Below are 27,907 nucleotides of genomic sequence, written 5' to 3' on the forward strand. Positions count from 1 at the left end.
GTGATCCTTTGGAGAAGGGCACGGTGTCAGCCACAGTTTAGCTCTTGAGGGAGAAGGAAACCCCGGTAGAAAATATCAGCTGGTGAACTGAGGTGATCTCCCCCTCCCCAGACATGGCTGTGCTTTGTTTCCACCTTAACCTGGGCAAATCCAATTCCAGACAGCATAATCTCTCCCCTCCTCTTCCCTGAAAAGAGCAGCTGTCACCGGGCTCTGGGAGCCGGGTGGGAGGATCTAATGCTCCGAGAGGACCTGCTGTCAGCAGGGCCACGGGCCCACAGCCCAATTAAACTAATGCCCAGTGATAGGAGTTAAACCTGTTAGAATTATATCTCTCCATGTTTATTGCTCAGCCACGAAGCCTCTTATGGCAGAGATGTTCTTCCCTCCCTCGGGACAGCTCCGCTCCCAGCAGAGGCTGCGCTGCCATCGGAGCTGTCTCGTGTCCCCAGCTCTCCTGCAGCTGCAGCTGAAGTTCACCTGTGTCCCCCCAGGTTGTTCCCTGCCCTTCACTGGGGCTGGGATGATCCAAGCAGGCAGGAGCCGGGGAGCAGAGCCGGCCCTGCATCCCCCAGCGAGGTTTTATCCCGCCTCCCTCCCTGCTTCCTTCGGCCCTGCTCTGGCCTGGGCTGACTCAGACCACTCGCCCTCCTCCTCCTCCTTGCTGGCCTGAGTCAGCTTGGCAGGGAGTGGAGACCTGAGCTGCCAAACCTCCCTTCCTTGACTCATCCCAGCAGCTCTGCCTTCCCCAGGGGTGTCGGACAGAGGAGCTCCCTGAGCAGAAGGATTCCACTGCAGCACCTTTCCATTGGGCTCCCCCAGCGAGCTGGAAATCCCAAAACAGTGGAGTAAATGTCATGGGAATGGTGGGGTGAATTCAAGTGATGCCAGTTAAATAGTTTTGCTCATTTTCACTCTCTTCCTTCAATCTTTTCTGCCCAAACTGGTCTCTGCAGTTGGGAGGTGCCTCCTTTTTCCCTTTGCCATTTTTCTGGGAAGATTTCTTGCAGGATGGGGATGTGGAGATCTTGCTGGGTGGAGTCTGTGACGTCCCAGTTCCACCTGTACTCTGCAGCTTTGGCTCAAAATATTCGCCCGTGGGACTTACCTGGAAATTCTTGATGGAGTGGCAGAAGCTCAGCAGAAAATCTTAGTTCTAATTTCTATGGGTTTCACTTTTTCTGGAGAAGAGGAAGAAGGAAACACTTCCCTCTTTTTCCCAAGATCCACAAAGATGCTAAGACCACTGCAAGATGCAGAAATCAGCTCATCTTGCTCCTCCAGGAAAAAAAAACATGAACCCCAGGGGGATAGGAAGGTTCCTCACAGTCCCTCATTTCCATCTCTTTGTAGTGTTGGCTTCGGTCTTGCTCCATTGCCTCATAACCAGGGTGGTGATGATGATCCTGCCCTTCAAGCAGGAGGGATGTGATCACAGGTGGGAGGCCCAGTGTTTGCAAACAAAAAAAAGAACTGGGTGAAAGGGAGAGCGTTGTTTTATTTCAAAGCTTTCGAGAGCTAGTCGCTCTTGATGTAGATTTAAATAAAAACCCCAAGACGAGCGATTTTTGCATTACCCAGCCCCTGTGCCTGGAAGAAAAAAAAAAAAACCCGTTCAATACAGAAAGTGTGGTTTGATTTGGAGTTTTCAGAAAGAGGCTGCAGAGCAGTGGGATTATTTTAATAATACGGAAACTTCCCTTCAGGATATTGTAATTTTCTTGCCTGTACTTCTTGTTCTCGTTACTTTTAACGTGATAATCCTCTCCACAGCCTCTGTCGGCTGCGTGTGACCGTGGATAGCTACTGGGAGTGGGAATTACTGTGTGCTCTGCAAAATGTTCCCAGCTTGTCCTCCTTGCAGGGCTCTGCCTGTGACTCTGCTGGGTGGGAGCACGTGAGAGCAGCTTTTCCCTCTCCAGAGGAGCTGTTTTTGTGGGATGCCCAGGCTCCAGCCACGGCTGGGAGGCTCCATGAGCTCGCAGACTGTGGGGACTGGGAGCCAGTTGCTGCCTGTGGGCGTGAAAAATAAGAGCAATCCTTGGGCAGCTGTCTCGGAGAGATGGGGCTGGGGATGTGAGTCAGGCTGGGCAGCTGAAGTGTGTCTGTGTGGAGTCACCTCGATCCCATGTGGACCCTGCTCTGGCACTGGGCTGGGGGCTTGGGGGAGCTTGGGAGGTTTGGGGGGTTCACAACACCCAGAGGGTCACAAAGCGGGGAGGTTTTGTCTTTATGGAATGGATCCTAAAATCCCAGAATGGCCAGAAACGGGCGAATCTGACAGCAAAAAAGGGACAGAAACCCTGAATATTCACAGGTATTCCACAGCCAAAGCTTTTGGAGGAATTGGTTGCTGAGCAGATCCTCCTAAACACAGAGAGGGAACAATAAGGGAACGACACCCCCAGCCTTTCAAAGGGGGGCACATTTTTGAGTCGTGCCCGACCCTGTGTGGTTTGCAACCAAAACAATTCACACCTAAGGCCTATAAATAGAGTGCAATAGTCCCTGGATATTTTAGCAGCCGGAACAGGCACGGGGATGGAGGGTGAGTTTTACTATGTGCTGGTTACCTGACCTGCAGGGCGCCAGCTGCCGCGGATTTCTGCGCTCCCCGAACGCCAGGCACAAGTCGTGTGAGCTGCCCCCACACTGCTCTGTGTCTGTTCTCTCCAGCACCCAATTTTAGCAGCACGAAAAGGGAGCTGGAGCTCCTGGGAGGGTTTTTTGGAGCAGAGGGATTGGGGGGGAGAGAGCCCAGCTCGCATCCCCCGGATGGTGGGAGCGGATGGTGCGGACAGCTGGGATGGGGCTGGAATGTGGCTGGGCACTGCCTGCCCTCAGATCAGGCTGGTGGAGTTCAAGTGCAGCCCAAAAAGATGTTTAAAGAAGGAGATTTTAAGAAAATTTCCATCTTTAACCCCCAAGCTTTTAACGGCAATTCTGCTTGAAAAGCAACATCCCCATTAAATTGTGGTGCTGCATCAAGCCTGGGATTGAGCTGGGATGGGGCTGGAATGTGGCTGGGCACTGCCTGCCCTCAGATCAGGCTGGTGGAGTTCAAGTGCAGCCCAAAAAGATGTTTAAAGAAGGAGATTTTAAGAAAATTTCCATCTTTAACCCCCAAGCTTTTAACGGCAATTCTGCTTGAAAAGCAACATCCCCATTAAATTGTGGTGCTGCATCAAGCCTGGGATTGAAATCCCAGGGCCAGCAGGAAGAATTGGAACAAACCTTTGGATCCTTCTAGTCCTGGCTGCTCCCAGCACTCTGCATTTCCTTAATAGCACGGGAGCTTGACAACACAACTGAACCCAGAGCTGATCCCATGACAACAAACGCGCACGGATTTACTCTTGGCTGGTCAATTGAAATCCATTTGCTTCTCTGGTTGACGAGGTGTGGAATGAATGTTTTAAGTGTGTTAAAACAGTCAGCATGGAAAGAAAGTTCCTTAAAATATCTCCTATCGCTGGAGGTTTGCTGCCAGCTAGCAAGTAGGAGGGAGCAGGCACTGAGGTAGCATCGGGAGAAGGCTGTGCTGGAGCTCTGAGCTCGGAGCACAGGGTTCCCCTCCCTTTTGGAGGTGCCACAGTCCACTGGGATTGTGCTCCAGCCCGAGAATTTCATGGGAGGGAGCTGTTGTAGGGGTAAGGAGCGTGTGGAGGGGGTGAACAATGCAGAGATGGGAAGGCTCACTGGTGGTCTGGGGGGAATTTCACCATCCTGTTGAGGATGAGGAAGGAGGAAACAGCCAGACCCACCTCAGGATCCTTAACAGGGCTGGAGGAGCAGCAGCTCCCCTCAGTCTTTGGGAGAAAAAAACTTAGTCCCCCAGCACTGAGCCATGCTAGGTTGTGACCTCCCTGCTTTTATAGCATTCCCATTTATTCCACCAGCTCCCAATCCATGTCCTTGTGTCAAGCTGACGTGTTTGGTGCTGGCTCCAAGAGGGCCTGGAGCTCCAAATCCCCAAGACTTCCTTTTCTTTTGAGGCTTTACTCCCATTAAAGCTGCAGCTTGTGCTGGGCTCAGCTCAGCATTTCCCAGGGACAGTTTTCCCTGCACCAGGCTGCCCTGCAGTCCCCTGGAGCTGATTTCCATCTCTTCTTTCCACAGGTGGAGAGAGACTTTGAAAGGGAATATGGGAAGCTGCAGCAGTGAGTATCAACCACACTGGTCGGACAGGACTGGCCGCGTGCTTCCCTCCTCTCGTTGCATCTTCCCAGGGAATTTTAGCCAGGGATGCTCTTCCCAGTGAGCAAATCCCTCGCTGCCCTGTAATTTCCAATTCTTCAGGGTTTCTCTGAGTGTTCAAAGGTGTCCTCAGAAGTATTTGCAGTGGGGTTGCAGATTCTGGCAGCTTGAAAAAGAAAAAGTGTAAAATTACCAGGAAACTGTGGGGTCCCTGAAGAGGCCAACACCTCAGAGGACCAGGAGTGGCTTTGCCATCCTGCCTGTGTCACAGGAGCTCACAGGGATCATCTGGAAGCATTTGGCTTTACCATTTGTGCTAAGTGTGAGAACTTTCAGGAAATATGCGAACTATGAATAAGAGATCACCAACTTGAAAAGGTTAAAAACCATCTGAAAACAACCCGAAAGGGTTGAGCTGCACTGAACTTCATCAAGCCTTGCCTGGATATTTTTAACTCCCACCAGAAGCCAGCATATTCAGCCCGTAAATGATTTGTTGCACGTATGATACACTTGGGTTTCTTTCTTTCCAAGATTCCGACTTTGCCTTCTTTCTCCCATCTTTCAGATTGGAAGATCAGACCAAAAAACTTCAGAAGGATATGAAGAAAAGCACAGATGCAGATTTGGGTAAGTGACTGGAGGATACATAGACTGTGAACTTGGCCACAGAGAGATGAAGTGACTTTTCTCGAGATCACATGAGTAATGTGTGACAAGTCTGGAAAACAAATCCAGAGCTCAGTCCCACTCAGTTTGCTTAGTTACAAGGCCATCTGCGAGAGGCAGCTCAGCCCAGGGAACACAGGGAGTGCTGCGGGCTCAGTCCCTGTCTCCTGAGCTCCGTGGCCTTGGACAAGTCCCTTGCTTTTGTTTGCCTCAGTTTCTGCCACTGAAGAAACCCAGGAGTCGTTGTTCCAGGTCTCAGATTATCCAGCAGGAGCAGCTCCGCTGAGCCTATTGTGCCAACAGTGCTTTTTCACCTCCTTCAGTTTTCCTTTCATCTCCTTCACGTCCCTCTCTGGAGCCCCAGGAAGGTGGGATGGGTCTGGGGGGCACAGCTGGACACAGCTGGCCGTGTTTCCCATGGGAAATGCTGACCTGGCAGCTCTCCTTTGGGAATAACCCAGCTCATTCCCTCGGTGGCTGCTTGTTTTGGCTTCCCCTGGTGGCAGTGGGCGATGGAGGAAGCAATAAACAGCTCTGCCTGCACGTTTGGGGTGACATTCTGCCCTTGCAGGTGTCCTGTCCCACGTCCCAGCTCCCTTCACATCCCTCTGGTCGGAATCTGCAGTGCCCAGAGAGGGATCCAGCAGAGGGGAGCTGGGAGCTGGATTTGTTGGATGCTGGTTACTCAGACAAGCAGGGTAGGAACCTGCAGCAAAGAGCTGTTCCAAACCCAGATGGTTTTTCCCAGCGTGTGGTTTGGAGCAGTCCCTGCTTGGCCCCCACAGCTCCAGAGCCAAGGCAGAGGCACCAGCACAAACAGGTGTGGGCTGCACTGGGCCAGCACTCATCCCGTGGGATCGGGGTCACAGCAGGGCAGGACAGTGGGAAAGAGGAAAATTTGGGGCTTTCCATGATCCAGCCTCTCACCTGTGTGTGTGTATGTGGATATTGCTGACACGAACAGATCCAGGCCTGGGATCGGGGTCACAGCAGTGCAGGGCAGTGGGAAAGAGGAAAATTTGGGGCTTTCCATGATCCAGCCTCTCACCTGTGTGCGCGTGTGTGTGTGTGTGTGTGTGTGGATATTGCTGACACAAACAGATCCAGGCTCTTCCCGTGCTCTCCCACCTTCCCATCATGGCCAGAGGGGTGGGAAAAGCACCAGACACGCAGGACTCTTTTCCAGGGTGAAATCTGCCCTTTCTGAGGACTCTGGTCATTGTCAGAGATCCCTGGTAAGTTTTTCCTTGTTAAGGATTCCCCTCCCCTCCCTTGCAGTGGGCGTTGTTTATATGGAGCATTTCAAGTCCCAGAGGAGCTGTGGGAGGACTTTCTTTTTCCGTTCTGTTACATGGCAGAGTCACAAATGAGCCTTGGCCAGAGCCAGGACGATCTGATTTCTCATTTAAAGGCTTGAAATGGTGAGTGGAGGGAGAGGTACTGCACACAGCCTGCTGAGGGAGGGTTGGAGGAGAAGGAGGTGGATCAGATCAATCCTTGAGGATGGCTCTCCTCACCTGGCAGTGCCCATTCCCAGCATCCAGCCCCCAGATCTGGTGAGGTTTGCCCTCCTGTCTGGTTCCTCCAGGCTCAGGGGGTTGGTTCTTCACTGCCTGCAAACACTCCCTGGCAAAGTGGTACTGGTGGCTCGAGTCTCCACCTTCTTCCCAAAAAGCTCAGCTCAGAACAAGAGAATTCCTGTGCACAGAAATGCCCCAGCCAGGCTCTTCACTGCCCTACCAGCAAACAGGGAATGGGCTGTTAGCAGCACTGTTGTTAGCACAGCTGTTAGCACAACTGGACATCACTCACCCCCTTCCCCACCCTCTTTCCAGGGGCAGGAGGATGTTCTTGAACTGGAGGTAAAAGCTCTCCTTTGGAATAATTAATTGGAGCTACATCTCACATGTTTAATGAGCAGTGCAGACCCTCCTGAAGACCACCCTGAGGGACAGGCAGTCCTTTCTCCTCCTCCTCTTCATCTTCTCCTTCTCCTTCTCCTCCTTCTCTTTCTCCTCCTTCTCCTTCTCTCCTCCCTGTCCTGGCACTCTCAGACCCCCTTTTCATCTCTCTACAGGTGATCCCACTGATGCAGAGGAAATTCCTGACTCAAATTCCCCCTGAACATGCCCAAATCCCCCCAGTTCCCAACCTCCCAGCGTGACCCTGCCACTCCCTCCCTCCAGTTCCCTTCCAATCCTTTCCTGTGAAGGAAAACTTCATTTTTCTTCCAGCCAAAGGAGCTCTGCCGTTGTTAACTCCATCCCATTCTGGCACAAATCCCTGCTCAGATGTGGTCACACATATGGATTCTATCCCATCTGTTTAAAGGTTTAAATGCCCAAAGCCTTCATGTTTGGATAATAGATGGATACGGTAGCTTTGTTATCCTGCAGTGAGAGGCTCGTTCTGCACTGAGCTCCCAGCTCTGCAGCTTCTGAGCTCTCTCTGTTATAATTGTGTGTAACCTTTCAATCAGAATGTTTAACCCCTTGATTTATGATCTTAAGCCCCATTATTCAGATGATTTTAACTTTTAATATCTGAGGGAGTCTTTCCAAAGCTCCTCCAAAGCATCTGGCTTTGTGATCTCCAACTGGAATAACTTCCAGCACTGAGGAAAAAGAATATTTTTTTTTAGTACCTCTGGCCTTTTTAGTTTTTTTTAGTCTATTTTATCCCTGTTTATATTTATGCTTTCCTTTTTATTAGTCTTTTTTTCCATTCTGTACCTTCCCTAATTTCTTGCTCATTTGTGTAGTGGTTCTGTCATTGAATTTTCCCTTTGCAGACCAAGTGTTTGGATAAAGAGGGATGTGGCTGATGGAAAACAAGCAGAATGCTCAGTCAGAGCATGACTTGCTGCTTCTGGATTTCTTGGTGGCACTCCCAGGGCCTGTAGGGACTTCATATCCCCCCTGGCTCCTTCTCCACAGGCAAAAAATTTAGGCTTATTGAGGGGAAAATACTTAACTCGTGTCCCTGCTCTTTGTGTTTGGAGAGGGAAAGAGAAACCTCGTCTCCCAGTCCTGTCAGTCTGGTCCTTTCCCACTAAATCCACTTCAAATACATGGTTTTTTTTTTTTGTAAAGCCATTTGAAAGACTTAATGGACTGTGATTTTTCTCGTTGTGGAAGAGCTGTAGTGAGGCTGAGAGTGACACTTAATAGTCTGTCGAGAGAAGATGTATAAAAACCCCCATCTCTGGGGTTTTTTTAAGAGAACAGTGCTTTTGTTAGTCTGGGATTATTTCTGGCAGCATCACAAGCCTCACATTGGAGTGGTTCAGACTTAACTTATATAAAAACACTTCTCTGGGTGTTTACATGAATGAATTGGTGCCTTTTCCTTGCTTTTCTCTCAGCCTCCACCGAGCATCTCCCTGCAGGCTTGTGCTGAACCCCTCCTGGCTGGCTCAGCTCCCTGATTTTTGCCCTCCTGGCAATGGGAAATGTGACCTGTGTGGTTTCTTTTCCATCAGCCATGTCCAAGTCTGCAGTGAAGATCTCCTCAGACCTGCTGTCCAACCCCCTGTGTGAGCAGGAGCCCTCGTTCCTCGAGATGGTCACGGCCTTCGACACGGCCATGAAGAGGATGGACTCCTTCAACCAGGAGAAGGTGGATTGGCTTTGGCTGGGAAATGGGAGTGCTGGGAGGGTCCTGGAGTCATGGAATGGTGGGAGTATCCTGGAATTATGGGATGGTTGGGGTTGGGGGGGCTTTGAACCCATCCCTGCCATGGCAGGGACACCTCCCACTGTCGCAGGTTGTTCCAACCTGGACCTGGACATTTCCAGGGATGAGGCAGCCACAGCTTCTCTGGGAATTCCATCCCAGCCTCTCCCCACCCTCCCAGGGAAGGATTTCCTCCCAAAATCCCATCCATCCCTGCCCTCTGCAGTGGGAAGCCATTCCCTGTGTCCTGTCCCTCCCTGCCATGTCCAGGATCCTCGAGTCTCACCTCTTTCCCTTTTGTCATCATCCCCAAGACTTTTCCCACAGGAGTTTCTCTAATCTCCCTCTTCAGGCTGGGATTGCAGCTCCCATGGGAGAAATTCCCTCTCTTTTGGTTAAAGGACATCATGGTGTGCTCAGAGTCCCTCCCCAGCCCGTGGTGGGATCCCTACAAACCCATCCTTGTGCAAATGGGATTTTCCAACAATCCTGACTTGCAATCCTCCCTTTTTTGCTTTCCACAGGTGAATCAGATCCAAAAGACAGTCATAGAGCCTTTGAAAAAGTGAGTACCAACCATCATCTCGTGGGGTTTGTCCTCATCTGGAGCTTTGGGGATGTGGGTCCTGGAGAGAGGCTGGAAATCAGCATCAGAGGGACAATCCTGCCTGGTCCTGCTGGCCACACTGCTTTTGTGCTTAATTAATAATAATTTGAACCTTTTTGGCCACTTGGATCCACTGCTGCCTTCACCTGTAGCTTAAAGAACTCCTGAGCTATAAAATCATGGAGCATCCTGGGCTGGAAGGGACCCCCAAAAGATGAATAATTCAATTTTCTCTGTTTATGTGTTGGTTTTTACTTCCAGCAAAGGAACAAAACCACCTGGAGATCATCCAGGGGGGTCAGAAATTGGCTGTTCAGCAAAAGTTTCTTTCATTTGGAAATTTTCCTAAATAAAAAAGGAGAAAGTGGAAGTTCCTGCATGTTTATAAATAATATTTATAAATAATATTTCCATGCAAAGAAGAAGGAGAGGCTACAGAGCTTTCATAGCCAGAGAGGTTGGAAATGAGGGGAAAACACCCAAATCCCACAGTTCTGTCACATCTGACCTGCAAAATTTCCACCTTTTCCAGGGTCACAGGCTCTACCCCCAAACCTTCCATGATACCTTCAGTTCTCTCCCAAATATCCCCTTAAATCCCAAGATTTGCTGTTTTGTTACAGGAGCAGAGCCAGCGAGCAAAAATAAAATGAAATTACTTTAATATGACAGTAAGTGTTGCAAATTGCTGAATAACAATTTCAGTTTAGGTTTGACACACAGAGGGGTTGTCGTGGTTTAGTTGGTTTGGCTTTTTTTTCCCCTGAAGTTGTTGTTTCTGCCCAAATCTGAAAGTAAAATCTCATGGATCACTTAACACCTGAGGTTACAGCATGTTCCTGTCTGGGGGATGTTTGGTGACTCAAGTTTTACCTTGGTCCTCTATCCACAACCAGAAATTCCTGCTTATTTAAGGGAAAAAATACCAAGAAGAAAGAAAGAAAAAGGAAAAAAAAATCCCAGCCTTTTGCTGTGGAATTGTGTTGCTTATTATCTAGATTGTCCTCATGAAAGATACATTAACTTTTTCTTCCAGCATTCTGTTAAAATTGGAAGAACTTGTGTTTCTGAGATATTCTGGGTTTTTTTTTTTTCCCTCAGCTTGTGTTAGTTGGTGAAATGAAAGACAGTCCCTTTCCCTGCAAACCTGCCTTGGGTTTGAAATCCTGGGGTGGTGAATTCAGGACAACAAATCCATTTCCATGTGCTCATGGGAGATCTCTGAGGGCTGGAGCCATAGCCAAACCTTTCCAGTTTTGGGAACAGGAACCTGCTCCAAGGCAAAGGGATGTCCTGGTCATCATGCCAGAGTGAGGTTTCTGTCCCTTTTTTGCTGTCAGATTCGCCCGTTTCTGCACAATAAGCAAAAGGCATCATTGCCTGAAGGGGATGGAGCAGCTTCCAGGGCCTGAAGGGGCTCCAGGAGAGCTGGAGAGGGACTGGGGACAAGGGATGGAGGGACAGGACACTGGGAATGGTTTCCACTGTCAGAGGGCAGGGATGGATGGGATTTGGGGAAGGAAATGTTTCTTGTGAGGGTGAGGAGGGGCTGGGATGGATTTCCCTGAGGATGCCCCATTTCTGGAAGTGTCTGAGGCGAGTTTGGAGTGACCTGGGACAGTGGAGGGTGTGGAAGGGGGTGGGTCTGGGTGATCCCTCAGATCCCTTCCCACCCAACCCATTCCATGTTTCCCTGCCTTGGGACACTCCGTTATCTGCCTTTCCTCAGTTCAGCACCAGGGTGTTTACTCCGACCTCCTGGCTGCTTTCCATCTCAGCAATTCTCTCCAACTTTCTGAATTTCCGCAATGAGAGGGTTTTTTTCCCCCTTTTCCTGCCCTTTGGCACCTGCAAAGCTTCACCCTCTGTGCCTTTTAACCAGCTTATGTTCCATGCTGGGGAAGCTTCATCCCCACTCCAAGAACAAAAATGCTCCTTCCCTTCCCTCCTCCTTCCCTTTGTAGGTGCATCCCTGGCCAGGAACATTTCTGAGGAGCCCAAGGGTCCATTTTGAGGCTAATGAGATGCAGGAGAGAAATGCAGAGTTTGCACCTCCCTCCCTTTGTCCTGCTGGCAGATAAACCCCAGCACCAGTTCTGGCAGAAAAGTTCCAGATTAATGAAAGCTGCCTTGAGGAGCTCTTCTTATTTCCAGTTAGGTTTTCCTTCCCCTCGCTGAGGCAGCTCTCCCAAGCCTCTCCCAACTTTGCTCTGACCTAGAAAAAAAAAAGGCTTTTTAATTTTTTTTTTTTTTTTTTTTGCTCCAACAGCTGCACTTTATTACATCTTCACTGGTGGTCTTTTATAGTTTATAAGCCAAAGAAACAGATAAGTATAATCCAGACAATTATCATTAGTGGTAATATATTGTAATCAGAGGCACATGGGCAGTAAAATCTCCATTCAGTTGTCCAGGGATTGGAGTTTCCAGGCAAATATTGGGGAATTTGTTAAACCATGTTGAAAAAAAGCAGTAGTAGATTTAGTTGGGGGGGTGGAGGCTTGTATTGTTTCAATCCTTCTGCTTCTGGGCTCTTAGGGTTATTCACAATTTGGCTTTTTGAGCCCCAAGAAGCCTTTGGCTGGGAATGACTCATTTATTTTCAGGGAAAGAGCAAAGCTCCAGTGAGAATATTGTATTTTTCAGGGGATGGGTTGGGCGAGGAGCTGGGCAGGAGGGATGGGCTCCTCTTTGGGAGCTGCCTGTGGAATCTCACACCAGGGCAGCAGATCTGGGGCAAAAGGGGACAAAACCAGCTGGTTTGGACTTCACTGTCCCAGCTCTTCCCAGTCAGTGCAGGGTCAGGGATTGGGGATGGAGTCTTAGTGTTCCATATTGTGTCCGTATTTAAGGAAGGAAGCGGCTTAAACGAGCCAGGTGGTTTGGAAATCCACAGGATTTAGGACCTTTCACATTGGGAGAGGATTTCCAGGGCCACAGGTCTCAATTTAACTGACTCTGTCTGACTCTCTCACAGCAAGGGGGTGACCTGCTCACCTTGGCTTGGTGCCATTCCCTTAGGGCATTGTCCTGCTCACAAATCCAGAGAGGTTTTGGCCATGGGAATGTTGTGGTCACCTTGAATTGGTACCATTCCCTTGGAGCATTGTCCTGTTCCCAAAACTGGAGAGGTTTTGGCCATGGGAATGTCCTGGTACCAACCCTTTGACTTGGAGCATGTTCCTGCTCCCAAAACTGGAGAGGTTTTGGCCATGGGGATGTCCTGGTTACCCTGGTACAGAATCACCCCACTGGAGCATTGTCCTTCTCCCAAAATTTGAGAGATTTTGGCCATGGGAATGTCGTGGTCTCCTTGAATTGGTGCCATTCCCTTGGAGCATTGTCCTGTTCCCAAAACTGGAGAATTTTTGGCCATGGGGATGTCCTGGTCACCCTGGCGTGGTATCATCCCCTTGGAGCATTGTCCTTCTCCCCAAATTGGAGAGGTTTGGCCATGGGGATGTCCTTGTCCCAGAATTGGAGAGGTTTGGCCATGGGGATGTCCTTGTCCCAGAATTGGAGAGGTTTGGCATTGGAATGTCCTGCTCACCCTGGCATAGTACAATCCCTTTGATTTGGGGCATTGTCCTGCTCCCAAAATTGGAACATTTGGCACAGGGATGTCCTGGTCACCCTGGCTTTGGCAGGGGTGACAAAGAGGATGCTGCCACCGAAGTGCCACCACACAGGGGTGTGTGTCAGACCTGTGGGACATCCCAGAGGTGCAATCCAGGAGCTGCTCAGAGCAGTGAGGGATAAATTCCATCAGAGCTGCGTGTCACCAACATCTGCCAGCAACACAGCTGGGAGGAGGATCCCCCACTCCGTGTCCCTCCCACCATCCCACCATCCCCATGGTCCCTCAGGCTGCCAGGAGAAGGCAGCCCAGGCTGGCCAGGAGCAGCTCCAGGGGTGCTGGAGGACCGGAAGCAGGAAAAGCAGCTTTCATGTCCTTAACGAGCCCCTAATGAGGATTTGGAGCAGCCACATGGCCACCTAATCCCCCACGCTGTTTCCTCATCCATTCCTGTACCTTTTCCCTCCAGGAGGAAGGGCTGGGTTTAATTTCCCCCTTCCTGGTGGGTGGAAGGCCCCCACGGATGTGTGGGCATGAGCACAGGAATGGCAGGAATCCCCCTCCACGCTCCAGCGTCTCCTGAGCCATCCTGGTGCCTCTCCAAACTTCCCCTCACCTCATCCACCCTCCCTTCCTTTGGCATCTGATGCTTCCCAGCTCTGTCATTCTTTTTTTTTTTTTTTTTTACCTGTCCATCACCAGCTGGAGATCTTGTCCACTTCCTTTTGGTTTCTTATCCGAGATATCACCCCAAAAAGAATGCCCATGTGTGTGCCAGCCAGGTCCAGCTCACAGGCTGCCAGTGAGGGTGTTTGAGATACTTGGAAACAAGGAGAATTAAAAGTTTTATCATTATTTTTCCTGGTGCCAAAGCTCCAGCACCCCTTTCCCACTAAAAATGGGGGCTGGAGGAAGCAGTGGGATTAGGATTTGGGGTGGAGAGGGTGAGAAGACAGAGAGGTGACAGAACGTTCCCACTCCTCGAGCATCCCCACCATCCCCAGAGCTTCCCAGCAGAGAGATGGGAAGGAATTTCCAATTTCCAAGCCCCAGATTTGTCAGCTGGGCTGTGTAGCAGACGAATCTGGCAGCACCAGCAATCCTGGGGCACTTTTATCTCCCGTGGCAGCGTCTCTGCAACCCCATCCTTTAATTACAGGGAGCTGAAGGGAGCCTGGCATGGAGACGAGGTGGGAACATGACTTGGAATGCAGGGAACGGGGTGATTTAGATGTTTTTTCCAAGGATAACCTGTCATCCTCTGAGGAGTTCACCCCCAGGTTTCCCCTCTCCCCCCACAGCCACAAGCAGAGTAATTTGTATTTTCTTTTCCTTATCCCTGCGTATCTCCCCTCACCTGCTCCTCTTAAGCTGCCTGGGCTGTAATCCCCTCTCAGCAGCCTTCCCTGAAAAGTGACAGGGAACAACAGCAGCTTATTCCTCAAGCTGCTTTCATGGCAGGGCCTCTAACAGCCCCTGTGCTGTTACCTTCACTTTGCCACCATTCCCACCAAATTTTCTTTTGAGTCGGCTTTGATTTTCTTGGCTTTGTGTTAAAAAAAGGAAGTCTTGGGTTACTTGGGTGGGGGGGGGGGATTTGGGAGTGGTTTTGGCTGTCACACCTCCTCATTCCCTATGGATTATTGATAATATCAGAAATTAGGAATATCTTTTTCGTGGTAAGAATTGTCAAACCCTGGCGCCAGGAGTCACCATCCCTGGAAGTGCTCAGAAAACACATGGATGTGGCACTTTGTGGCTTAGTGGTGCTGGGTTGGTGGTTGGACTGGGTTTTAGGGCCCTTTTCCAGCCTTGCTGATTCCATGATCTGTTACAAACACCCACATCTGCTCCAGGGTTTGCCTCTGTGCATCTCACAGGGACAGGAATTGTTCCCTTGCTCCAGGTGCATGGAATGGATGTGTGACACATCCAGGATTTGCTTGTGAGGCTTCCCTGCTCTTTCCCCATGTCCCTGCTTCCTGAAATTCTGTGTGCAGTTGTTCAGGCTCTATTTCCAAAGGGTCTTTGTCTGCTGCTCCCCTCCCAGCTGATCCCAGTGCCTTTGCTGCCAGGAGGGGTTGGTGGTGCTTCTCCAAAGGCTTTGGAAAGCTCTCCTGATCCTTGCAGGGGTGTTCTTGGAGGGCTTGGCTGTGTCTGTGGATGGCAGAGGCTCTGCAGAGCCTTGGTGCCAGGCTCTGCAGCAGCAGCATTTGTCAATAACGTGCATGAGATGGTTGTGGAGACACTGGGGCCACGTGTGGAGTCAGGAATTCCTCGGAATAACTTGGCACCAGCAGGAGCCCAGCTCTCCCTCTCCCCCTGCACGGGTGTTTGGCACCCCTGGCACTCACCCTGGGATTGTGTTTCTGTCCACACAGGGAGAAAAACCTGGGCAGGGCTTGAAACCCCTTCTCCATGAATGCCAGGGCAGTTCAGAGCTGCTGGGCTCTCAGGAATTCAGGATTCCTTGATTCCTTCAGGAGCCAGAGGCAGCTTTGCCTCAACCCAGAGCAGTCCAAGGAAGATCCTGCCCTGCCTGAGCTGATCCTGCGTGGAAATGAAACCAGGGAGAGTGGGGAAGAGTTCAGTGGGCACAGGGAGGGCTTGGTGGGCACAGGGAGAGCCCCTTGGGCACAGGGAGGGCTCAGCTGGAGCAGGGAGAGCTTGGCTGGCCCAAGGAGAGCTCAGTGGGCACAGGGAGAGCTCCTTGGGCACAGGGAGGGGTTGGTGGGTACAGGGAGAGCTCAGTGGGCACAGGGAGAGCTCCTTGGGCACAGGGAGGGCTTGGTGGGCACAAGGAGAGCTTGATGGGCATAGGGAGATCTTGGCTGGCCCAAGGAGAACTCAGTGGGCACAGGGAGAGCTCCTTGGGCACAGGGAGAGCTCAGCTGGAATAGAGAGAGTTCAGAGGGCACAGTATGAGCTTGGTGGGCCCAAGGAGAGCTTGACTGGCCCAAGGAGAGCTCATGGGCACAAGGAGAGCTCAGCTGGCACAGAGAGAGGGCTCAGCTGGAACACGGAGAGCTCCTTGGGCACAGGGAGAGCTCAGCCACAAATGACCCAACCCTTTGCTGGTGGAGGACAACCACACTGAGGGAACCTCCAGTAGTGGTTTTGAACTAAAAAAGGGGAGATTTTAGCAGTATATTGGGAAGGAATTCTTCCCTGTGTGAGGATGGGGGTGGCCCAGGTTGCCCAGAGAAGCTGGAAAACACTTCCTCATCTCTGGAAGTGCCCAAGGCCAGCTTGGAGCACCCTGGGACAGTGGGAGGTGCCCTGCCCATGGCAGGGGGTGGAACGGGGTGATTCAAGGTCTCTTCCCACCCAGGGAATGTGGGATTCCACAGTTCCCAGTGGCCAGGGGAGCTCAGGGCGCTCGGAGCCGGGCACGGCTGCGGCTCCGGGGAGCTGGGCCCCCCTGCTCTCGGAAATGCAGCGTATAATCTATGCATTAAAAGTCCTTGTGAGACAGGAGCTGCTGTGCCTACACAGTTCCAGCCTCTTCAGATCCAGCCCTGTAGATATTTTTTAAAGCTCTGCCTGAGCACAGTGTCCTTCCATTACGGGCTGCGAAATTGCACCGAGTCGATATCGGGAATAAAAAAGGGGGGAAAAAAAATATCAAAATCGAGCTTTTTTTTTCTCCTCCCTTTTTCAAACCCAGATTTAACTTCAAAGTGAATGGAAACTGCGTTGCTGATCGTTTTGTGAGCCCTCCCTCGCTGCTTGTTCCGAGGGGAAGGGTTGGCTCTTCCCTGTGGAGCAGGTTGGGGGTGGAAGTGGCTGCGTGTGACTTCGCTGGAGTCCCGTGGCTCTGTTCAGGCAGGAGCCCTGGCAAGTGCCAGGGAAAGGCCAGGAAAACACCACTAACAGCTGGGTTTGGGTGCCAGCACGAGGCTCAGTGGTTTGGAGACGTCTCAGGAAGGGTTTTCCAAGATTTGCTGGATGTGGTGGCCGTGCTCAGGGCTTGGTGCACAGCAGGGAAGGGAGGACTCCCCAGCCTCCAGCCTGGAATCTCTTCTGGCATTGCCATGTCTGGATTCCCACTGTGGAGGAGCAGCTCAGCTCATCCCCATGGTCTTTATTCCCTGCTTTAGGATTTGTGTCCTTCCCAAACCTCCCCCGGCAGGGACAGAACATAAAAGAAACCAGGAAAGCCTCTGGGCTGATGGAATCCTTCCCATCATTAACAACTGGGAGAAATTCCAATTCCAAGGTGAAATTCCTGCAGGAGCTGTCACCTTGAGCTGCTGGCATTGTGTGTGTGCCATGTTGGGAAAGGGCATCCCTGGCACAAAAACATCCCTGCAAGTGCACCAGGCCAGGCTGGAGTGGGCTTGGAGCCTCCTGGGCCAGTGGAAGGTGTCTCTGCCCCAGCTGGAGTGTCCTGAAGGTCCTTTCCAGCCCAAACCATTCCCTGATTCCCTGAACCCAAACCTGTATCCCATGAGACCTCTCAACCTGGCCACCCCTTCCTCCATCCCTATTTCCCTAACCCTTTTCCTGGCAGATTTTTGAGCTTTACAGAGAGGTAGGAGAGATTTTAGCAGCCCAGGAGCTGGTGAGGCCGTGCCTGGAGCCTGCAGCATCCAGGACATGGCTCCCATTTAAATATAATGGGATTGTGTGGGATGGTGCCCATAAAAAGCAATGTCAGGGCAGAGCATCTGATCCTCTCCAGGCAGCTGGAGCAGCTCCCTGATGACTTTTCCAGGTTGTTCCTCATCCCCAATCTGTTGCAACAGAGGGAGAATATCATGGGATATATATTTATATTTATATTTATGTGGATTTGTTCTGTGCCAGCCTCGGGGGATGTGCAGGACCGGGCAGGATTGAAGGATCACATCCCCAGCTCGCCCAGGGATGCTCCACACAAACTCTTGGATACAAAAATTCCCATTTCTCCCTGCTCCTGGCGTTTGCCCTTTGTAAACAGGCTCAGGGATGAAAGTTTTCTCTCAGCACCCACCAGCCCAGCCCATCAGCACCCTCCAGAGTGAGCAGAAAATGGGATTTTGATAGGGCTGCAGTGGCTGGGAACAACCGTGGTTCTGCCTGAACCCTGGATTTGGGTCACATCCAAAGCAAATTACACTCATCAAGTGACATTTGTGCCTTTTCTTTATCCTAATGGCCCCCCAGGTTGGATTTCTATTTCTACTTCTATTTTATTTTTCCATTTTAAGAGGTGAGAAAGCTGTTTGTTCCTTCGTGGAAGTAAAATCCATCACCAGGCTGCTCAGAGAAATTTTCACCACCAATCCCAGGCCTCAAACCCCCAAAATAACCATGGAATTTATGAATATTAAATTATTATCTCCAGAGGGAGTATCACCTTTTTGATCCCAACCCACAGCCCTGGTATCCCCCGGGATAATTCGATTTTGTGGAATTAAGAGGCAAGAGCAACGTTCCAGTTCCTGCTTTTCCCTTTTCTGTCACATTCAAAAATATTCTCCATCAGATGTTCATGTTTCCTCAATTTGTAACACATTTTAATAATAGGAATCTTTCCCATCGCCTGGGTAAATTGTTGGATGCTGTGAATCCTTCTGGGGAGGGCTCAGGGCTCCTCTTCAGCTGGGTTTGTGACCCAAAAAGAGCAAAAATCTGCTGAAAAAAGAACAAAAACCAATCAGAAAGAGCAAAAAATTAACCAAAAAAAGGAAAAAAATTATCAAAAAGAGCAAAAAATTAACAAAAAAGCACCAAAAAAACAAAACAAAAAAGCCAAAAAATAATATCCAAAAAGGAAAAAAAATTGTGCAAAAAAAATAATACCGATAATATTTAATTATTAACTGTAAATTAACTGTATTAATTTAAAATTTAATCGGCAGTTAATATTTATTTTGCACTCATTTTTTTCTTTTTCCTGGACTTTTATTACAACTTCTCTACCTCTTCTTTCCCTTTCCAACCAGGAACTGGGGAATCACCACATTAATTAAGAATATTCCAAATTCTTGGACGGTTTGGCTTGGAAAAACCTCACCCACTGTCACAGCAGGAAACTTCCTGCTGCACCAGGGTGCTCCACAATTTCCTTGGATGCTTCATCCACCCAAAATATCCCATCCCAAGCCTTTCCCATCTTTTTTTTTTCCAGGTTCAGCAGCGTCTTCCCGAGCCTGAACATGGCAGTGAAGCGCCGGGAGCAGACGCTCCAGGACTACAAACGCCTGCAATCCAAGGTGGAAAAATATGAGGAAAAGGAGAGAACTGGCCCTGTCCTGGCCAAGCTGCACCAGGTATTGAGGTGTCCCCAGAGCCACAATCCCAGCAGCATTCCTGGGAAAACTCAGGAAAAGCTTTTCCCTCTATCTGGCATCTGTGCCATGAATAGAACATTTTGGGAGGATGTCTTTTATCCGTGTAAAAATCACATTTTTGACAGCACAACGCTGGTTTTGAGTGCTCAGTGAAGGGAAGGAGCTGCTTTTCTAAGAGAAAATGGAATTTTTTTTCCGAGAGAAAATGGAATCAGAGCCCTGGGAGCTCTGGGGGAGCTCGGAGCCAGCGCTGAGGTCGAGGCACAGGGGGGTTCCCCCCGACCTCCGCGTCTGAGCGAGCAGCTGGATGGGGAAGGGAACAGATCAGAGCATTTCCCAGCTTTATGTTTGCCACCTGTTCCCAAAAAATTCGTCTTGGAAAATTGCAGTAATTGGTTAACAGGAAGTTTTGCCAGATTCTTTTTGCTCTCTCCCAAATTTTGTGAAATCGTGATGAGTTTGTTGGTTTTGTTTTTTTTTTTTAAATCAAATCTTCCCCAGCGTTTTTCCCCAAAATCTGTCACTCCAGCAGCACGTGGCTTGATCCTCCCAGGAACAATTGATTCTCAGAGTCAAAGAAAATGTGTTTTTCTGATGAATTTCCCCCCAAAAATGAAGTTTTGTGTTAAGTAACAGCCTGAACAAAAGACACCTCTGGTTTAACAGTAAGCAGCTTATTTTGCTCAGCCTCAGCAACTAAAGCTGGGGCTTGAAAAATGGGAATTCTTTTGTCTGGTGATTAAGCAGGGTTTAGTTATTTCATATATTTTTCCTCTTAATGAACTTTTGATCTAATTCCCCCCCCCCAAAAAAAAAAAAAAAAATCTTAACCAAACACTGAGTTTAAACACCTGTGAGAGGGAGCCTTGAGCAATCCTGAACCTGGAGTATCCAGAGGGTCTGGATTTAATGGGAGAGGGCCCCATCTCATCCAGGTATTTTTAATTATTGAGCTGCAAATTTACATCCATTGTTTGCTCCAAGTTTTCTGCTCTTCTGCCCCCTGTGAAGTCCATGCTGGGAGTTTCCCCAATGAACTCCATCCCAGTTTTCCCCTGGTTCCATCCTGGGGTTTTCCTGCCATGAACTCCATCCCAGGAGTTTTCCCCATGAACTCTATCCCAGGAGTTTTTCCCCATGAACTCCATCCCAGGAGTTTGCCCCACAAACCCCATCTTGGGAGTTTCCCCCATGAACTCTATCCCAGGAGTTTTTCCCCATGAACTCCATCCTTGGAGTTTTCCCCATGGGTTCCATCCCAGGAGTTTTTCCCCATGAACTCCATCCTTGGAGTTTTCCCCATGGGTTCCATCCCAGAAGTTTCCCCCCATGAACTCCATCCTGGGAGTTTCAACGCTCCCAGCCTCATGGCAAATGATGAATTTGCTCCTTTGCTGGGCTGATTCCAGCCTTTTCCAGCCTGGAGCCCAGTCCATGCCATGCCCCTGGCACGCTGTCCCTGTCCCCAGGGCCGGCGCCGCGGCCGGGCCGGGCTCTCCCGCTCCCCCCTCCCGTCGGAATGGCACCGGGATTAAGTGGCAGACTTGAACTGGTCTAATATTTCACAGCCCACCCCCTCCTGCCCTTTTCCACACCATCCCCGAGACATTTCCCGTTCTCCCCACGCTCTGTTTAAAGGAGCCAGTTGGATGCACTGAGCTGAAGGTCATGGTGACGGTGGGGGCAGGATCCTGGAGCGACACTCCTGGGAATAGCAGGGTGAGGGGACAGGGATGTGGCCAGGGACGTTCTCCAGCCTGACTGAGCTCTGGGAATGGGTTTTGTCTGTTTTTCTGAAGGAGAGAAGGCACAACCTCTTTGGGTGTCCTGTGGATTTCCAGGGTCAGAGCACGGGTCCACTGGATGGTCCCATCAGAATCCATCAACTGCTCACTTAGGCCCCACCCGGTTCCATTGAGAGGTCACTTGAGCCCCACCAGGTCCTATTAACTGGTCACTTGGATCCCAGCAGGGTCCATTGTATGGTTACTTGAGTCCCACCAGATTCCATTGGATGGTCACTTGGATCTCACCAAGGTCCATTGAATGGTCACTTGGATCTCACCAGGGTCCATTGAATGGTCTCTTGGATCCTACCAGGTCCCATTGGATGGTCACTTGGATCCCATCAGGGTCCATTGAGTGGTCATTTGGATCCCACCAGATCCCACTGGATGGTCACTTGAGTTCCACCATTGGATGGTCACGTGGATCCCACCAGATTCCATTGGATGATCCCATGGGTCCCACCAGGCTGGTGACTGCTCGTCCCCACAATCAAGCAAAGCACCCCATTGTCCTGGGGTGGCCTCCATGCCAGGGGGATCCCTGTCCCAGGACTCTGACCCCCTCCATGTCCCCCTGCAGGCCCGGGAGGAGCTGCGCCCAGTGAAGGAGGACTTTGAAGCCAAGAACAAGCAGCTCCTGGAGGAGATGCCCAAATTCTACAGCAGCCGCATCGATTACTTCAAACCCAGCTTTGAATCACTGGTCCGAGCACAGGTGAGAAATTGTCCCTCCCTGGTACCTGTGTTGTGTCCTGTGCCACGGTTCCAGCCCTGCCTGTGCTTTATCCACTGGAATTCCATGGCTTTATCCACCTGGGAATGCCATCTCCTTGAATGTGGAGTCCTGAACTCAGGACTTGGTTAGGTTTGAGGTGTTTGGGCTCATCTTGTGGCTCCTGGTGAGTGGAGAAGAGGCTCCTGGGACATCTCCAGAACAAAGATTTGTTGGAAGAGGTGCCCTGAATAACCACTGGCTTTCATTTCCATCCTCCAGCTTCCTTCTGAACGTGCTGTGGCTCCTCCTCCTCTCTTCTCCCTTTGCCCTTTCCCTTAGAGGCTGCAGAGGGGCAGGGTTGGGATCTCACCAAGCTTTGAGAACCTCTGGCACCCCGTGCCGCGGCTCCTGGGGCAGTCCAGCGCGGGGAGGAGGGCGGAACCGGGCGCTGCCCGGGCCGTGGGCGTTTTCCTGCGGCATTTTGGGGCCGGGAGCTGCCGCAGGGACCCAGGTGCGCTGCGGGGGGGCCGCCGGGAGGTGCCGGGAGCACGTGTTCCATCTCACCTCCGACTTGGGGGGGCCTCTCTGCGGAGCTGCCAGCGAGTTGTCTGCAGGCTGATTCACCTAGCAGATGGTGCCGATGCTCCCTGCGCCGCAGGGTGGGTGCTGGGGATGCTGTTCCTGCTGTTCCCTTAGCAATCGGGCACGGGGCTCCCTGTTCCAGCCTGGAATAACCACAATTCCCAGAGTCTTGCTCGCCCTTCCCTCCTGTGGACCCCCTCCGTGGGTGAGACCTTGAAACCTGAATTTTCTCTGCCCTCTCCGGGGTTTTGTGATCCGTGAGTTTTTTCAGCTTTGCCCCTCTGGTTTCTCGCTCCGTTTGTGTCCCGATTCCCAAGGAATTTGGGGTGAGGAGGACATTGGGATAGGTGTGCTTAGATCGCCCAGGGATGCAAGCAGGGAGCAGCAGGGTGTCACTGCTGGGGCTGTCTGTGAGACTCTCCATCCATATCCCTCTTCTTCCTTGGGAATCCTCTGCTTTCTTTCCTGTCTATCCCCCCTGCCTCTCTTCAGGTGAGGAATTTGTTGGGAAAACTGAGTGAAATCCCGTTTTTAGCACCCAAAAAGGCAGCGTCACAACAAAGCTGATGCATCTCCCGTAGGCTGGACTTAAAGCTGGTCCCAGATGGATGCAGCTCCTCACATCCCTCCCTCCCTGCCAGCCTCCATGGGAGCTGCATCCCTGTTCCTTCCCAGCACTGGCTGCATCCTTCCACCCCCGGGGAGAGATGCTGGGAGGAGAGCTGGGAATATTTGTGCCAAAGCTGGGCTTGGGCTCCATGTGCCCCCCTGGCTCGGGAGCACTGTGAAGCATTTTCCCACTGAAGTGGCTGAAATAAAATGGAAAAGGGATGTGATTTGCCCAAGGTAGTGAGTCAGTGGCGAGCCAGGAATAGCAGCCAGAGCCCTGAGTCAGCTCAGCACTGCTCACCTGCAGGCACCTGGCTGGGAAGGGCAGGCAGGAGCATCCCCATCCCAGGAGAGAGCTGGCACGGAAATACTGCCCAGCTTTCCCTCCCTCTGTGCCTGCCTGAGCTGATTAGCAGCTGGGGAGGGTCGTGTTCCTCGATGTAATTTCTATTTTCAGCCTTTTCTGCAGGTACCTCTTTAGGAGTGGGATGAGGCTGGAGGTGAATCCCACAAGGAAAAGGCTGGATGGGGTGGGACAGGGATCAGCTGGCCCCGGGCAGGCTGCTGTGACTTTGGGGTTGTTTCTCCCTGAGTCAAACCCACCATCCAAAGGCAAAACCATGTCATTTTCCTGATTTTTTGGCCCTGGAGGCAGCCGGGACTTAAAGCAAGACAAATTGTGTGACAGTGACACCATCCAGTGCCACGATGAGCTGGGAAGGGACCAGCTGCCTCTCGGGGAAGGGAAGGACCCTGCTCCCAAGCACCTCCATGGCTTTGACCCAAGGAGACCCTCCCAAGGCTCTTCCCCGGGCGAGTTCCCATGGCACAGCCTGGCTGTGCTCCCAGGGCTGGCTGTCTCCTGACGCCGGGACATGTCCCGAGCTCGCAGGGCTGTAACATTCAACACCAAATTCTTCTCTCCACCCACGGGCCCGGGCCAAGCCAAGGGAGGCAAATATTTCCCTGGCTGGGGGCTTTGAAGTGGCCACATGGAGATGAAAGGGGGAGATTTTGGAGCTGTCGCTGGTGTGAGGCGTGAACAGCACTTCCTTCCCGCTTTGTGCTTTATTTTCCAGCTAGAAAACAGGAGATTCCTCTGGATTTGAATGGAATGGGGGGAAAGGTGGGGCTGGCAGGCAGGGATGGTGCTGAGGGCTGGGGGAGCCTGGCCCTGGCAGTGCCCCTGGGTTTGTTTTGGGTAGGGCTGCCCCAAACGAGCGGCCACTGGGCCATTGTGGCCAGGATCTATAGAAAATCCACGGAACACAGCGTCCCCAAACAGAATTAGTTCAAGACAGGTGGACTCAGGGCCGTTGGCTCAGGCTCAAAGGCGAGTTGGAGCTGGGATTTGATGGGATGGGGACAGAGCATATGGCATCCATAGCTGGAAAAGTACTGGGCTGGCAGAGCAGGTAGGGCAGGGTGAGCTGGCTGCCCCCTGTCACTGCCACCAGTTTGGGGTGCATCCCCTCCCTGAGAGGGTTTTCACTTCTGTTTCAACAGGAGAAATCATGGGGGAGTCGATGCCAGTGGGATTTTGTTGATGAAGCTCGGGAGACTCGGCTGGCAAGGCAGGGCAGCGGCCAGGTGGTGCCAACTGGTTCTGCACTGGGACCTGCTGGGGAGAGGAGCATCCCCAGGGATGCCCACCAGGCCCTGGGGACACGGGGTGTCCCCAAGGACACCCACCAGGCCCTGGGGACCTGGGGTGTCCCTGGGGAAGGGACCGGTGGCTGTGGGACGTGGGTGGAGGGGGAGCAGCACCGGGGAGTTCGCTCTGCTCTGCCCGTTCAGTGCAGTATGGGTGCTGGGGGGCAGTCCTGGGGACAATCCTGGGGACAGTCCTGGGCTCAATCCTGAGGAAAATCGTGGGGGACAATCCTGGTCCTGGAGGAATTCTCAGGGATTTCTGGATCCTGGTGGAGGGGCAGTTCTGGAGGCAATCCTGGGGGACAATTGTCCCCAAATCCTGGGGAACAATCCTGGGACCAATCCTGAGGGACAGATGTCCCCAAATCTTGGGGGACAACCCTGGGGGCAGCATCTGCCTCCAGGCCTGCCACCCTGACAAGATTCAGCTTTTTCTGTGCTGGATTTGGCAGTGCCACTTGGCCATATGTGACTGAGCAGAGCCCAGCTGACTCCAGCCTGGGGACAAGGGACACGGAGGGCTGCTCCAGGGCTCTGGCACCCCGCTTGGCACCCCTGCCCCCCAGATCCCTGCTCACCCATGGCATTGCCAGAGGATTTCAGGTGTTTTTGGCATCTCTGGCTGGCAGCAGGTTTCAGAGGATGTTCGGGGTGACCCAGCTGTGGGGTTGTGGTTTGGGGGGGTGCAGGGATTTTGGGGGGCCCCTGCCAGCTCAGCCCTGTGTGGGGTTCGTTAGTCACTGTGTAAATGAGCATTGCTGTGACTCAGCTGGCACCGCTGCGTGGGGAGCCCCGGCCACGGAGCAGCCCCCGGGCCCCTGGCATGGCCAGGCCTGGGAAGGGGGGTTCAGGCAGCCAGCACTGGAATGTGGGGTCCCCACCACACCCCCTCAGGCCTGCCCAAAATCGGCATCATTTTGAGCAGGATTAGGGGAGCTGGTCTCCATGGAGACTGTGGATGTCTCAGCACCGGTGCTGCTGGAGATGCTGGGGCCCTTGTGGGAAATGGGGACAGCGCTGGCATTGCCCATCCTGGGGGGCTGCGCTCCCCTGTCCCTCCCTGGGGGATGTGGGGGGAGATCCAGGGCAGGATCCCACACCTGGCACGGCACCAGGGGTCCTGCAGTGCCAGGGGTCTCACAGGCAGGTCTGGGGGTCCTGTGGCACCTGGGGTCCTACAGCAAGGGGCTCTGTGGTACCCGGAGGTTCTGTAGTTCCGGGGGTCTCACAGGCAGCACTGGCATCCCGCAGCACCAGGAGTGCCCAAGCAGCATTGGGGGTCCCACAGTCAGGGCTGGCCCCCCCAGTGCTGGGGCTCCCACAGGCGGGGCTGGGGGTCCCGCAGCATGAGGGTCCCGCAGTGCCGCTGGTCCTGCGACACCGAGGGGGTCCCACAGCCCCGAGGGTCTCCCAGGCAGGGCTGGGACCCCCCCTCTCCCCGCTGGAGCCCGCGCCCGAGCAGCCACCCCGCTGCCATCTGCCTGCGCTGACCCACGGGCTCCCGCGCCGGCAAGCGCTGCTCGCTGCCGGAGATAATTGGCGGTGCTAATTAGCACGTTATTAACACACCCCTCCTCCTCCTCCTCGCCGTGCTTCGCACGGGGCACGGCGCTGCCGGGCGTGCCCCCTCGCCGAGCCCACCGAGCCCCTCGCCCTGCCCACCGTGCCCAGCGGGCCGTGGGCAGGCAGCTCGTGCCGGTGGCACCGGTGACAAACGAGGGGACGAGGCGGCTGCGGGAGGGTGGCGGTGCCGGTGGCAGCCCCGCACGCGCGGCTCCCAGATGGGAAGCGAGCAGAGAAGGGCAGCGTGTTATTAAAATGTGTTGAGTTGTAATAATCCGAGGGGGTGGCATGGCCACGTGGGAGGGAGCTATTTCAGACACCACCGCCGCGCAGAGGGGCTGCCGAGGGCACCCGCGGGGGGGTGGGCTGGGGAGGAGACCCCCATTCCCCTCCCTCCCCAATCCCCCTTGATCCAACAGGTTGTTTACTACACGGAGATGCACAAGATTTTTGGGGACCTGACGGCGCAGATCGACCGGCCCGGGCTGAGCGACGAGCAGCGCGAGCGGGAGAACGACGCCAAGCTGGGCGAGCTCCGCGCCCTCTCCATCGTGGCCGACGACTGAGGCCAGGCTGGGGACGGGGAGGGGATGGGGATCCCCCCCTTTCACCCCGGCTCCCCTCCCAGGGATGGACTTGTGGGTCCCCCCCCCCACCCGCAAGCCCACGGAGCTGCTCCCGTTGCCCCACGGCTCTGCGCTCCTGCCGGGGTCCGGATCGTCTTTGTCAGGCCGTGAATGAGTTGTGCCTTAAATTTTGGGGTGTGGAGGAGCAGGAAAGGGAACGATCCCACTCGGATGAAGATGGGGAGTGGGATATGGGGTGCTGGATTTTCCCAGGTTCCAGCCTCCCTTGGCATCCCCAGAGCCCAGAGGGTGAGACCCCCCCACTCCTTCCCCTCATTTTGTGCCTTAGTAGCCCAGTGGTCCCCTCAGGGAAGGGGAAATTCACTCAAATCCCATTTTTTGAGGTACAGGGAGAGGGTGATGCTTGTCATGGTGAGCATCCATCCCTCTTTTCCCAGGAATGCTACAAAGAGCCTGTGCCCCAGAGCTGGGGGGTGCAGGGTGTGCCCAGGGGACCCCAGAGCAGGGACAGGTGGGGACATCCCTAAGGGAGACAACCCAGCCAGGAGCAAACCTATGGAAAACTGGGGGGCTGCACCCCCTCCTCGGTGTGCAGAAGGGCCGCAGGGACTCCGTGGCTTGTCCCCAATAAAGTTTTTGGCAGCGCAGCGCGGCCGGGGCCGTGTCGGTGCCACCGCCGGGACCGGGCCGGTGTCGCTGTCACCGCCGGGCCGCTGTCGCCCTCTGCCGCCGCCCGGCCGCCACTGCAGGGGGACACGGGGGGCTTGGGGTGTCCCTGGAAGGGAAAAATGGGATTGAACATCCCCCCGTGGCGGCGCGGCAAGGAAACGGCCTCAAAGCACGAGAAATGGAGTTTTCCAGTACTACAGAGGCAATTTGGGGCAGGGCTGGAGCCTTTCAGGATAAGGAGAGGCTGCCTGCTGTGCCCTGGGGTGAGCAGATGCTGCTTGGGATAAGGGGTTGGAAGCCCACCCTGGTGAGGTTCTGGTGGAGGTGACAAAGGTCCCTCATCTGCCCTGGGGTGGCACGAGGCTCCTGCTGCTCCAGGTGAGGGCACACGGCTCCAGACACCAGGGAAACCATCACCACCTCTTCCCACCAGGACCTGGGTTTGGCAAACCTGCACGAGACAGGGAACAGGGCTCAGGGGTATCCTGGGAAGCCCAGCAGAAAATGGGGATGGAACCCCTAAAACCAAACCTTCCCTTCCCAGCTGGAGCAAAGGGCATGGAGCAGAGCTGTGGGAAGGCTGGTGGCTGTCCCCAGTGCACAGTGAGGTCCCCCCCAGAGCATCCCATGCCAAGGCTCCTCCCCAGCTCCCAGCATGGAGAACTTCATCCCTCCCTCTCCCCTTGGCTGTTCCTTCCCAACCACATCACATGCCAGGCCAGGTTTAAGCAAAATAAAC

The 27,907-nt window shown here is 53.0% G+C and overlaps 1 protein-coding gene across 1 annotated transcript in view; it reads left to right on the forward strand.

Moving 5' to 3' along the window:
• Positions 1–26,552, forward strand: part of BIN3 (bridging integrator 3) — a 40,032-nt gene extending 13,480 nt beyond the window's left edge. The window contains exons 3-9 of the mRNA XM_041490608.1: positions 4,120–4,160; positions 4,766–4,827; positions 8,348–8,484; positions 9,066–9,106; positions 18,841–18,982; positions 21,371–21,505; positions 26,332–26,552. Coding sequence (XP_041346542.1) covers positions 4,120–4,160; positions 4,766–4,827; positions 8,348–8,484; positions 9,066–9,106; positions 18,841–18,982; positions 21,371–21,505; positions 26,332–26,478 — 705 coding nt within the window. The 3' untranslated portion in view covers positions 26,479–26,552. The remainder of the gene's footprint in view (positions 1–4,119; positions 4,161–4,765; positions 4,828–8,347; positions 8,485–9,065; positions 9,107–18,840; positions 18,983–21,370; positions 21,506–26,331) is intronic.
• The last annotated feature ends 1,355 nt before the right edge of the window (positions 26,553–27,907 follow it).

This window comes from Pyrgilauda ruficollis, unplaced genomic scaffold, assembly GCF_017590135.1.
Source record: "Pyrgilauda ruficollis isolate IOZ18807 unplaced genomic scaffold, ASM1759013v1 scaffold125, whole genome shotgun sequence".
In the NCBI taxonomy this organism is placed as follows: Eukaryota; Metazoa; Chordata; class Aves; order Passeriformes; family Passeridae; genus Pyrgilauda; species Pyrgilauda ruficollis.